Source organism: Oreochromis niloticus, linkage group LG7, assembly GCF_001858045.2.
Source record: "Oreochromis niloticus isolate F11D_XX linkage group LG7, O_niloticus_UMD_NMBU, whole genome shotgun sequence".
NCBI lineage: Eukaryota > Metazoa > Chordata > Actinopteri > Cichliformes > Cichlidae > Oreochromis > Oreochromis niloticus.
The window spans coordinates 12,861,506-12,873,769 of record NC_031972.2 but is presented as its reverse complement, the minus strand read 5'-3'; the positions used below and the strand labels follow the sequence as shown (position 1 = coordinate 12,873,769).

The 12,264-nt window shown below is 41.4% G+C and overlaps 1 protein-coding gene and 1 long non-coding RNA gene across 2 annotated transcripts in view; both read right to left on the bottom strand.

The window, feature by feature from the left end:
* Positions 1 to 225: 225 nt before the first annotated feature.
* Positions 226 to 12,264, bottom strand: part of jmy (junction mediating and regulatory protein, p53 cofactor) — a 30,137-nt gene continuing 18,098 nt past the window's right edge. Inside the window, 9 exon segments of the mRNA XM_005463676.3 lie at positions 226 to 4,652; positions 4,914 to 5,170; positions 5,172 to 5,431; positions 5,700 to 5,786; positions 7,084 to 7,173; positions 7,317 to 7,507; positions 7,839 to 8,004; positions 8,518 to 8,687; positions 9,230 to 9,380. Of these exon segments, the coding sequence (XP_005463733.2) occupies positions 4,342 to 4,652; positions 4,914 to 5,170; positions 5,172 to 5,431; positions 5,700 to 5,786; positions 7,084 to 7,173; positions 7,317 to 7,507; positions 7,839 to 8,004; positions 8,518 to 8,687; positions 9,230 to 9,380 (1,683 nt within the window). The 3' untranslated portion in view covers positions 226 to 4,341.
* Positions 6,405 to 7,066, bottom strand: LOC112847400 (uncharacterized). Its single transcript, XR_003220934.1, has 2 exons — positions 6,788 to 7,066; positions 6,405 to 6,751 (listed from the first exon to the last, which is right to left on the bottom strand). It is a non-coding gene; the product is annotated as an uncharacterized LOC112847400 (long non-coding RNA).

Below are 12,264 nucleotides of genomic sequence, written 5' to 3'. Positions count from 1 at the left end.
AGAACATGTTAATTACTTAACATATACAACAAATACTGCTGTGTAATGTTATCTAGAATAATAACAGCATAATATGTGGTGGTTAAACTCTAAAGAAAGATTCAAAAACAACATTTTGGTGCTTCATTTTATTTTGAAAGGAAAAAATATACATATATATAAATGGCCTTTAGAAAGCAGAGAGGAATGTCATGATAGGAAACAAAAAGAAAACCTTAAAGTACATTTACATTTGTACGCTTTAAAAATTCTTTAAAATATGAAGTTTCAATAAATACTTCAATACATTTAGGCATGCGGATATATTTTTCATGATTTACATTTCATTACAGTATCATTCTTAAAAGCCCCCCCCAAATCTTCGTTATTGCACTTACGTTGTAACTGGTTTGTCATCAAACCAGTCACATGCATAAGGTCGTAAAGGTCAAACTGGCAAAGAGTTCAGGGTCGAATTTGAAATCTACCAGAGTTAAAATGGTTTTAAAAAAAAAACTTTAAAAAAAAATGTAAAAGTTAAAAAAAAAAAGAAATAAGGAGAAAGTCAGATCATCTGCTGCCAAAGGTTTACACTCATACAGATATTTAAAAATCTAAATGGATGAAGAGGAACTGCGTGCAAATTATTCATGATGACTTTAACACTTAGCAGCAGTCTTTTACTCTGACAGTCGACTATTTGTCTTCCTGTTATACAGTATGCAGAAAACATAATGCTACAGTTAGCTTAGCTTAGCATAAAGACTGGAACACAGCCTCACAGGAATTTTAGGAGCGATACAGATAAAGATATTTGATTTTAAAAAATCCAATATTCAGACACATGAAACATAAACACACTTCCCTAGCATTTGCTATGTGTAGTTATTTATTACTTTAAACAAGGCCAAATTCAGGTTTGTCAGAATTTGATGGTCTGTTTAAAATCAGCCAAGTAACAGTCCCGCTTTGACATAGCTGCATCATAAAACAAAACCCAAACAAAACTAACCTCTAAAACTCATTAAGTATCACTTTTAAACAGAGAAGCTAGCTCTGTTTTCAGTCTTTATGCTAAGCTAAGCTGGTGATCATTCAAACACAGCAGCACTGATGTTATCAGTGCAATGTCAGCATATGTGGGAAGAAAAAAGAAGACATACATTTATATATATATATATAAGCCATGTTGCTCACTCAGTGCATGACTTATCAAACAGGAAAATGTGGGATTAGTTTTTCAGTTAAAAGCAAGTTTTCTCAACAGATATTAAAAACCAAACCAAAACAACAACACCCCCCCCCCACACACACACACAAACACACACATATCAACACAATCAACAACTCCAGTAAATAAGGTAAGGAAGCAAGCTCGGAAAACGTCTTTCATAAAAGGAGGCAGTGGAAAGAGAGAGCATCTCTCAGGTGAGGAAACTGACTGTAAAAACAACAAATGAGCGCAGCACAATAAATAGAAACGTCACACATACTCCTAAAGCTCCTCTAGGAATCCCTGCCACACCGTGTAAAGCATCTGAATTATTACAAAATAATAAGCTGGTTATTTTCATTGTGTGGAGATAATAGTAAAAGAAAAACCAAAAAAACCAAAACTCTAAAATTTAAACATATCGGCCAAATATCATTACACTACCAGCTGATATCGCCCCCTCTTGACTGACGCTACCCAAAAAAAACTAAAAAAAAAAAAAAAGAAGCAAAAAACGATTTTACCGATATTAGTGATCAATATTTTCTGTTTTGCCAGATCAATTTTGCACTGTTGAATTCTTTAAAAAAAAAAAATAGCACGATAAAGAGATTAAAAGGCAGTTATATTTTAGAATTAAGATGCATTTGTTTGCTAGCACAAAAGCAGAAATAAACAGGAAAAAAATGTCAGTCAAACTCTTATTTTAGAGAATGTGAAATTCTAGACCGATAACAATCTGTGGATCCTTATCTAAAGAGCCGAGCTCCATTATAGTGATTCATATCTACTTTTGTTTGCTTTTTGGCTCTGCTATTTGCCAATGATGGCAATCAAGATCAAAGTAATAAATGAAAGGGAATCTGGTCCCAACATTATTTCCATCTGTAAGGTGGACAGTAAACTCTTCCAAACACAGAAAAGCTACATTCAAGAAATCATTTATACTTCAAATGGAGCTAAAATAGAAATGTCATACAGGCATACATCTGTCAAAATACTGACCTGGTGTTAACGGCATCCTTATAAAAGAAGTGGCGGATGCACAACAACAGATAAAGCTTGTTATGTAAAACCACAGCTCTTTGTGTGCTGATGATTACAGTGTTACAGTGCAACTATGACGGGAACACCAGGGGCCAGATGTGCTACGGGTCTACATCAGCACCAAGCTAAAAGTCGCCGGCGGGTTTTCTTTGTGGCTGGCTTTATCGTTTATGTATTAGATCGATTTTTCAGTTCAGAGTGCAAAGGAGGAAAAAAGCGACACATTTAAGAGAAAAACTCGAAAAATTGTGGCTTTTGTTTCAGTCAAAAAGCATCGCTTTAATTTCCAAGGTTCAGCTGATCTTCTGGGATCAATAACTCATTAGAACAACAACACCTTTTTTCCAGCATGTTCATAAAAAGACACGCAAGTCATGCTCTGACCTGGACTAACAACACAGGGACCGTCTGCAAAGTGTAATGCCGAAACGTATAATACATACATATCCTGTTAATCAAACCATATGTAAGTGTGCTACTATTATGATTCCACAGCCAGCTGCACACAGATACCAGTGCTGACCAGTATGACTTTTAAATGCATGGAGTTGGTTTGGCATGCTTGAAAAAGGCATTGTTGGTGTTCTAATAACATATTTGTATGGCTTATTAGTCCCAGGAGTTCACATATCTGAATTTCTTCTAACTTAATCTGGAAATGTGAAACGACAGATTCCTTTTTCCGAGTTTTATTGTCGTAAATATGTACATTTTTTTTCCCTCGTACATTTGACACTTTTTTCTAATAAATGTACCACATGTCTGTGTAAATATATGAACCACCATGACCCTAATACGCTGTTTAAGTTCAGGCATTTTTGAGTTGAATTTATCATTTTATTGAACCTTTTTGAGTCTTTGTCCTGAATAAGAGCAGCCTCACGCAGCATGCAGGAGTGAAACAGAGTGATGAGCACATTTACAGTTACAGTAAATTCGCTAACAGGCAGATGGTTTGGGGTTGGCCTTACTCTGGTCCTGCACTCTGCCTCAGACCATTATCCCAAGAACAGCTGTCCCAAACTCCAAGATCCCACGCAGACTTCATCGAGTTCTAACAGAAGAGTTCGGCTTTGTCTCAAAACATATTGATTCTCCTTCAGCTGCTCGTCCTTGATTTGTATTACCATGCTGTTTTAGAGTGAAAACCTACACTTGCTGGATTACTTGCTTCCTCGTCCGCATGTTTTTGACCCACTCGTTTAAACTGCCCTCAGGAGACTGCGATGGTTGAACTCTACATGCGTACAAGTGTGTAGATGTGCACATTATGAGCATTATCAGCACATTCTTGCATTAGTAGCATCACATCGAGTAAATCTGGCCCCAGGTCTGTTATTCTCACACATATTTAGAGCTGAAAAGCAGCAAATCTACAAGTTTGCATTTGTCTTTGATGACCAGCCGAGCTGTCTCATCCTGTGTGAGGTGCAGGTAAACACAGATTTTACACATTTGCAAGATGACTGGATTATTTTCTAACAGCCCTCGGAGTATTTGGGGGCACTTTGTACTGCTCTCACAGTTTTAAACCCCAAAACAGATGCTGGACGTTCAAATTGATTCTGACAAACTGCGTGGGTGATTACACAAAACATCATCTCAAAGTCAAAGTTTGGCGATTTTGTAAATATGAATGTTAATACCACTCTCGTATGGACTCAGTCCAACTATTCCTTTAAACTTGTTAAGATGTACAGTACAAATGCTTGTTTTGTAGTAAAATGTAAACGCTCAGACTGAAGGTTTACCATCACTGTGAGCAAAATTCGTGTCCTCAAACAAACCCGTCACAACAAGCTACAGTACGACTCGGACGTGATGAGAGGTCAGAGGTTGTATCCTCGCCCAGAGAGCCACAGCAATGACATAAAAAAAAGATTAGTGGTCCATCTTTACAAACGGCATACATGAGTATGAAAAAAATCCTCTAATATATATTAAAAAAAGAAAAATCAAGGGTTTTTGTTCAAATTGCACCAAGAAATCTCCAGGTGACTTAACCCTGGCTTGCCTGCTTAACTTGGTTTCACTTTGTTTAAACTCTTTGTGTTAAAAAAACAGAAAGGTGGGGGGTTAAAAGATTGCTTTGATGAACCGCATTAGTTTTCCCAGTCAGTGCAGGGAAGACCTTCATCCTCTGACTCTGACTCAGGAGAGGCCTCCTTGATTCTCCTCAGAGCCTCGTGAATGCTGCGGGTCAGAGCGTCGGCCGAGTGGGGGAAACTTTTGGGATGACGCTGCTGCTCCGGTCTGGTCCGTACCTTCCTAAGCCGGACGCCCTGTCGGATCTGAGCCAGGATATTGTTGCTGTCGTCATCCGGATCCGGGCCCAAGACCCGCAGCTCAGCCTTCCTCAGGTGGAAACTGCCTCGCTTGAGGGAGGCCAGTACCTCATCCATGGGAGAGCTCGCTGCGAACACAAGGCAGAGACAATTAGCCTCACAGTGTTTAGGCTTGGTTCACTGTTTAGCACACGGCCGAACAACCTACTGCTGACACACAACTTAGCTCCAACCTCTGTTAAAATACACCGTTTCCTGTGACTGATAAAATGCCTAAATTACCTCATTTAAAAGTAGGTACCGAAAGAGTGTTATGTGCCTTACATTAAACATTTGTAGTATTAACCAACCATGAAGGTCTCTACTGGAATAAAAAGTTTCCTGCCCACCTCTCCTCCACTGTGTCGAGTCCAGAGAAGCCGTCTTCCGCAGCTTCTTTCTTGCCGTTAACAGCTGGCTGCTGTCAAAGAATCGAGGGGAAAATGGAGCCAGCGGGAGCGAGGTGGAGTCAGACTCGCCTTTCTGGTGTTGCAGCGGGACGGCTGTGAGGTTCTTCTGCTGGTCGTCCTCTGAGGTGGGAAGTGGTGGAGGAGGCGGGGGAGGAGGAGGAGGTGGCGGAGGCGGGGGAGGGGACCCAGTGAAAAGTTTGACGGCGTGGCTGAGAGAGGGGCAGCGAGAGGAAGGGAGGCGAAGGAGTGAGGCCTTGGAGGTCGACCACAGGTAAAGAGACGCTGTCACAGCCGCATGCGTCCGGTGGGAGAGGAGCAGAGAGTTCTGGGAGATCTGAGATGCAGTCGGTCTGAACGCCGGCAGCCTGGGTGCTGGGCTGCTGCCCAGCACGCCTTCGACTGTGAGTCTGACTCAGGCGCAGGCGGCTTGACTTCAGAGTCACCTGGCCTGGATACCTCTGTGTGGGGAAGCAGCAAGAAAGAAAGTAAAGCTGAAGCCAGAGGACTGAGTGTAGTTTAAGTAACATTACACACATGAATTTGCTTTAATGTATCAAGACTATGTAGATGTCACTACAAGAACATAAAACACTGTGGACAAACACAAAATCATCTTTTAACTAAAAAAAAACAAAAATCAAAACAAAAAGCTAATTATTGGTGTTTGAGGAGGATTCAGTGAAGGTTCCTCCTCAGATGACATGTGTGTTTGTGTTAAGTCCTCACCTGTTTGAGGCTGCGAAGCCTGTCAAGTGTCCTCTGCCTCTCCTGACTCACTCTGGCATTTCGCTTAGCTTCATCATCTTCATCTCCCTTTTCACAGAGACAGTAAATGAGATGAATGCGTTGTAGCAGGGTGAGGAACAATTGCTGCTTTCACTGCTTTGGAATCGATGGTATCGATATTTGAAATCCATCTCTCAGCAAGTTTGAAATCAAAAACGTTCAATCATTGCTACAGAATATTTGCCATGTCTGTGAGCATTAAAGTGGACTCCCTGTTTTCTTTCACATGCAGATACAGTAACAATGGTCGATGATCACATTAAATGTGGCCAAAGTATAAAGTCAAAGTGCGTACAACTAGCTGCTCTAAATGCTCAGCTTATTCTAGTTTTTATTAAGTTTTAGCTCTCATTGATGTCACAGATATCCCTAATATGGTCATCTCATTTGTTTGGTAGGGGCTGCCAAGAAGAAAGGTTTGTTTAAAGAGAGAGGAAGGAGAGCTAAAACAGCATATTTCACACACTGGAAGACTGGAACAGCTTTCCCCAAGAATGGTTTAAGACCAACAAGGCTTACTTTGAAGTTTGCATTTGTTCTTTGCCAAGAATAAACCCTTAGAGGCGGAAATAGGGCAACAGGTCCCTGTAAGCAGTCAGAGGTACTCTGACGCACAACTTTTTTGGTTCTGGGACAAATTGCGTGTTTCAATAAGGCTTGTTCAAATTATTTTATCAAAACATTTTCTAACCACATCAACCAAAATACACGATACATATTGATTACGAATAAACGATCTCCCAGTTACACCATGAGAATCTACCTGCAGATGTGAGAGTGACTGATGTGTCCTCTGGGCTTATACGACACCAAATAACAACAAACATCATCAGCCTTTCAAAAGGTTCAGTATACACAACACAATGTGCATTCTGTGTTATCCTCCAGGCACTTACCCTATAGACCCCATCATTAATGTGATTAAACACAACAGGTTTAGTCACAAGATGTGGACACAACATATTCCTGAGCAACACACACTCTCACTCACTCTCTCCCTTCATTCTCCTATTTTTCACTCCCTGTACATTTATGCACCACGCTGCATTGGTTCTGCTGGAGGTTTCTTCCTGTTAAAAGGGAGTTTTTCCTTCCCACTGTCGCCAAGTGCTTGCTCAACTGATTGTTGTGGTCTTCTTTATATTATTAAAAGGTTTTTATCTTAAGAGTAAAAAGTGCCTTAAGTTGTGAGTTGTGTGATTTGGTGCTATAAAAATAAAACTTCATTGAATTAACTGGTAATAGCATCTCTTCATTTACTGATAGAGTAGAACAGTGAATATAGAAATCCCATCCCTTGCAGCCACAGACAGAAGTATCTTACCTGCTGCAGCAGCTCCTGCAGGGATTTGCTGTCAGTATGGCTACCTTGGCGCTGTTGTATCTTCTGGTTGTGATTGATGATGCAGATTTCCTATTTGAGGAAGAACAAAACACAAACATCATGTTATTATAAACAAACCCGTCAAACTGTTAAGACTGCATCACTTTTCAGACTGATCCTTAACCCACAGGAGATAAAGCACATGACCGTGTCTTTAGCCATTAGTGGTTTACCTTCTTATTTTTGAGGTAGACTTTCTTGGCAGTGATGCGGCCCCTGCGGGCCTCGAGCTGCCGGGTCCTCTGCTGCAGGACGCAGAGTTCATCTTCTCTGAGGGGTGACGGTGGGGTCGTGGGGTCTTCTACACCCTTCATGGCATCAGGACTCTCAAAGGTATCGTAGTACACCACCTCATCCTGTCGCTCTGGCAGAAGACATTGAAGATTTAAATGCTGCTTGTGCAGCTTATACAGCTCGTAACAATTTGATCTCTGACTATAAGTAGAAGAAAAAGTGGTCTTGAGTGATAAAGTCAAAGCAGGACAGCTGTGGTGCCACGGGATAAGCAAAGGTCTTTTAACTGGGAGAATGAGGTTGGAAACCAATAAGAAGCCAAAACTTTTGGCTTTTCATTGGTTGAAACCCACATTTTTCAGCACTTGTAAGCATCATTCATGAGTCTGACACACTGAGCTATAATGGAAAAAGAAAAGTAAAATACCAACCTGAACCAAACCATCTAAAGAGATGCTCACCTGTCATCTGCCTGCGCAGACTCTGCAGCTGGGCAGTGAGCAGCAGCTCCTCGCAGCGCAGCACCTCGGCCTGAATGTCATACAGCTGCAGCTGTAACTCATAGTACAGCGCCTCCAGCTGGTCCAGGCGAAGCATGGCATCCTCCCCACCCTGTAGACTCTGCATCTAGAACAACAACCACAGAGACTATTTCACAGGCCAAAGGGCATCGTCCACAGGCTGGCCGATTTTCCAAAAGCTCTACCTGAGTGACTGTGCATTTATATTTCACATTAACAGATCCGGTGGAAGCTGAGCCAATGTTTGTGTCTTCTCTAAGTGCTACGCTACAACACACTGACCAGGTACATTTTTAGTTTCAAATGCACAGCAAACATTTGACCTTACAGTCATTCCCAGTGAGTCATTTCCACTCCTGCAGACCAGGAAGTTGTTCCCTCCATTACAGGATGCCACAGCCATGAGCTCATTTTTCCAACACGGCTATTATCTCGAGTTCGTCTCTTCTGTTAACTTCACTATATCCATGTCCTCTTATTGTGGCTTCTTAAAAACAAACCTGACTGACCACCTTTTCAGAACACACCCAGACAGGCTTCAGAATTTCGATACCGATCTTGGTCCACATGTGTGATTCAGTTTTTCTTTTTTTAGCAGCATCAGCATGTTATGTTTTACCTCCTCCTTCAAGCCATATTTCCTCTGTTCCAGGCAGATTTCTTTGGCCCTCATGAGCTGCAGAGTTTCTTTGGAAACGGCAAACTGCAGCCGCTCCATGCGTTCAACCGCCGCTGTCCACGCTGACTTTCCAAACTTTCTCTGGTCAGCTCGCATCCTCTCGTATAGAGCTATAACACATACAGTAAAGAAGTAAGTGAAAAGGGCTAGAGCTGCAGCGATTAGTCATTTAGTTATCTGGCAAATGATTAGACATTTAAACAGCTGTTTAATGACCACAATTGTGGTTAATAGTTTTGAATCATTTGGAGCAAAAAGAACATGTGAAAAAAATGGTTTGGCCTAAACGCTATAGTTTATTTCTGGTATAAAAAGAGGAGTGTTAAATGCCTAAAATGGACAAACCAGCAGTTTGACTTGAAATCCGAAGTAAATAAAGCCCATTTGAGGAAAAACATATTTTTATTCCAATTCATAGCAGAGAAGGTTTGAGGATTAAAATGTGTCACGAGTCAGGGTGGAGTGTATGTTAATGACTTTGGTATGCCAGAGGTTGGAGATGAGAACAGAGCCAGAATGTTTTATTTTCACATGATCTCTAAGCGCTCTCTTATGAAGTAAACATACTTTTATAACGGTTCAAAGGTCACCACAAAAACAACGCCACACATTGTTTTCTGAAGAGAGAAACTGGCCTCCTGTCTGTGTTTACCTTTCTGAGCTCGAGTTGTGGTTTCAAAGAACTTGACAGTCAGGTCTTGAATAGAAAGCACTGCGGCGTGAGCCTTCTTCTGCCACTCCTCGTCCTCTTTTCTCAGGCTCTCCACACGACGAGGGCCGAGTCGCTCAGTCTCCAGAGAAATCTGGCAGGAGTTAAGGCAGCTTGTTAGAACAGCTGAAATGTACAGTATTTACATCAGATCAGGTATCACCACTCCACAGTGAGGTAACAAGAGTTTTTATAGGAAGATTTTGCAACACATATTGGTATTTATGCCTTGGTCTTACTGTTCTTTAATAATGTTTTTTTTAGTCTATCTTTGTTTACATTTTGGCAAACAGGCTCCAGTTAAATGATGCCAAACTAGCAGCTATCGGTTCCTGTTTAAAGTTCATGCACTTGTGTATACTGGATTACTTTGAAACTGTAGAAAATTTAAAATATGTGTAAAGCACATTTCAGAGTTAGATGGAGATTCCCAAGCAGTTTTATGACCATCGTAGACTGTATATAAAAGATGGACATGGCTTCCTGGTCTGAAACTTAAAGCAGACGAGGAAGCTCCTATTAGGCCACAGTGTTTTTTCCTGATGAGTTTATGGACTTGATAATTGAGTTTCAAGCAACAAGCAACATTCTTGTGCCAAAAACTTCAGCTATAATGGCGATTTGAGTCAATCCCTTAAGACTCACACATTAGAAAGCCCAACTTCAGAGCATTAGGCATGTTTACACACACACACACACACACACACACGTTTATGTATATGTAAATATAAAAGAGAACAATTTTTCAATCCCAGCTGGGCGAATTTGGCCCAAAGAGAAATCCAATGCCTTAACTGCCTCTTTGAGCTCCCTTTTGTTTGAAGAACACTAGCATGCACCTGTTCTGATCATTGTATGCCCCGCCTTCCTTTCTCCAAATCCCACCTCACCTCTGCCAGTTTGAAAACCACCAGAAAAGCCAATCTGTAGCATTCTGAAATACCAGGAAGTCACAGCAGATGGTGATAACAAAAAGGAAATGGCTTAGGCGCGTCTGTGCACGCTTATACAGTGACACTGACCCAGTATACTTGTGAACAATAAATAAAACGATACATGCACCGAGGTCTTTTTTTTTTTCCTCCTGCCATGTAAAAAAAAGAGTAAGAAAAAGAAAAGCGGTGTCACGTGGAGTTGTGTTCTGGGTGTTGAGGGAGAAATACAAAACCCCTCTAAGAGGAGAGGGCAGGGAACAAAATGTACACACAATATAAGCTAAACTCCTTGCGAGGGCCTCCTGTGCATACAGTCGTATTTCAATATCTTGATGCAAAACAGATGTGCGTAGGTGCTCAAAAATAAACAAGACTATAATAATCACAATCAAAGCCCAAAGCCTTTGATTTATGTTAACCAGCATACTCTGTGCTTTTATTCTTGTGCACGTGAGGCACAAGAACAGGGAGTGGTTCGGGGGTGAAGCCGGGAGCAAGCGGGGGAGGAGAGTCTACATCATAAGAAAAAAGAAAAAGTCTGGCAAAAACGAATCTTAGAAAGTATATCATTTATTCACCTAAAAACTACACCAACATGAGGAAACAAGAGCAACGTTGCCTTTTAGCAGGTCAATCCCACCTGTTGGGGATGGATACTGACATTCACCAGCCTCCTTTCTTTTACCTCTTTGCATGCCATCACTGACTTTGTCCCTGCTGACCTCTGCAGCAAATCAAACTGAAGAAAACATCTCTGCATAAAGTTGGCTATTGATTGTCATTCTGTTAGACTGGTTTTATGCAAAGCTGAAACGCATCCAGACAACTGACAAAATGCATCACCTGCTCTACAAGTAAAGCAGGCCAAAGCCCGTTGAAATGTAACACAAACACTAGTATTTGGGGAATTTCCTGAAATGTGCATTGTTAGAATATACTTGGTGTCTGATCAAAATCTCAATAAGTTATGGAAATACAACAAGTACGGTGCAAACAAGTGATGATTCAAACCTGTAAAGCTGCTTTTATTTTTTATTTTATTTAGTTATTTATTTTTTATTTTATTAGTTATTTATTTTTTACAAATAAATAACTGAAAAGTGGGGTGTGCATAATTATTCAGCCCCCTGAGTCAATACTTTGTAGAACCACCTTTTGCTGCAATTACAGCTGCCAGTCTTTTAGGGTATGTCTCTACCAGCTTTGCACATCTAGAGACTGAAATTCTTGCCCATTCTTCTTTGCAAAACAGCTCCACAACTGCCCTGTGACGGCCTCAGAGGTTGTCTAAGAGAATATTGGGAGCAACAACACCATGAAGTCCAAAGAACACACCAGACAGGTCAGGGATAAATTTATTGAGAAATTTAAAGCAGGCTTAGGCTACAAAAAGATTTCCCAAGCCTTGAACATCCCACGGAGCACTGTTCAAGCAATCATTCAGAAATGGAAGGAGTATGGCACAACTGTAAACCTACCAAGACAAGGCCGTCCACCTAAACTCACAGGCCGAACAAGGAGAGCGCTGATCAGAAATGCAGCCAAGAGGCCCATGGTGACTCTGGATGAGCTGCAGAGATCTACAGCTCAGGTGGGGGAATCTGTCCATAGGACAACTATTAGTCGTGCACTGCACAAAGTTGGCCTTTATGGAAGAGTGGCAAGAAGAAAGCCATTGTTAAAAGAAAACCATAAGAAGTCCTGTTTGCAGTTTGCCACAAGCCATGTGGGGGACACAGCAAACATGTGGAAGAAGGTGCTCTGGTCAGATGAGACCAAAATGGAACTTTTTGGCCAAAATGCAAAACGCCATGTGTGGCGGAAAAACTAACACTGCACATCACTCTGAACACACCATCCCCACTGTCAAATATGGTGGTGGCAGCATCGTGCTCTGGGGGTGCTTCTCTTCAGCAGGGACAGGGAAGCTGGTCAGAGTTGATGGGAAGATGGATGGAGCCAAATACAGGGCCATCTTGGAAGAAAACCTCTTGGAGTCTGCAAAAGACTTGAGACTGGGGCGGAGGTTCACCTTCCAGCAGG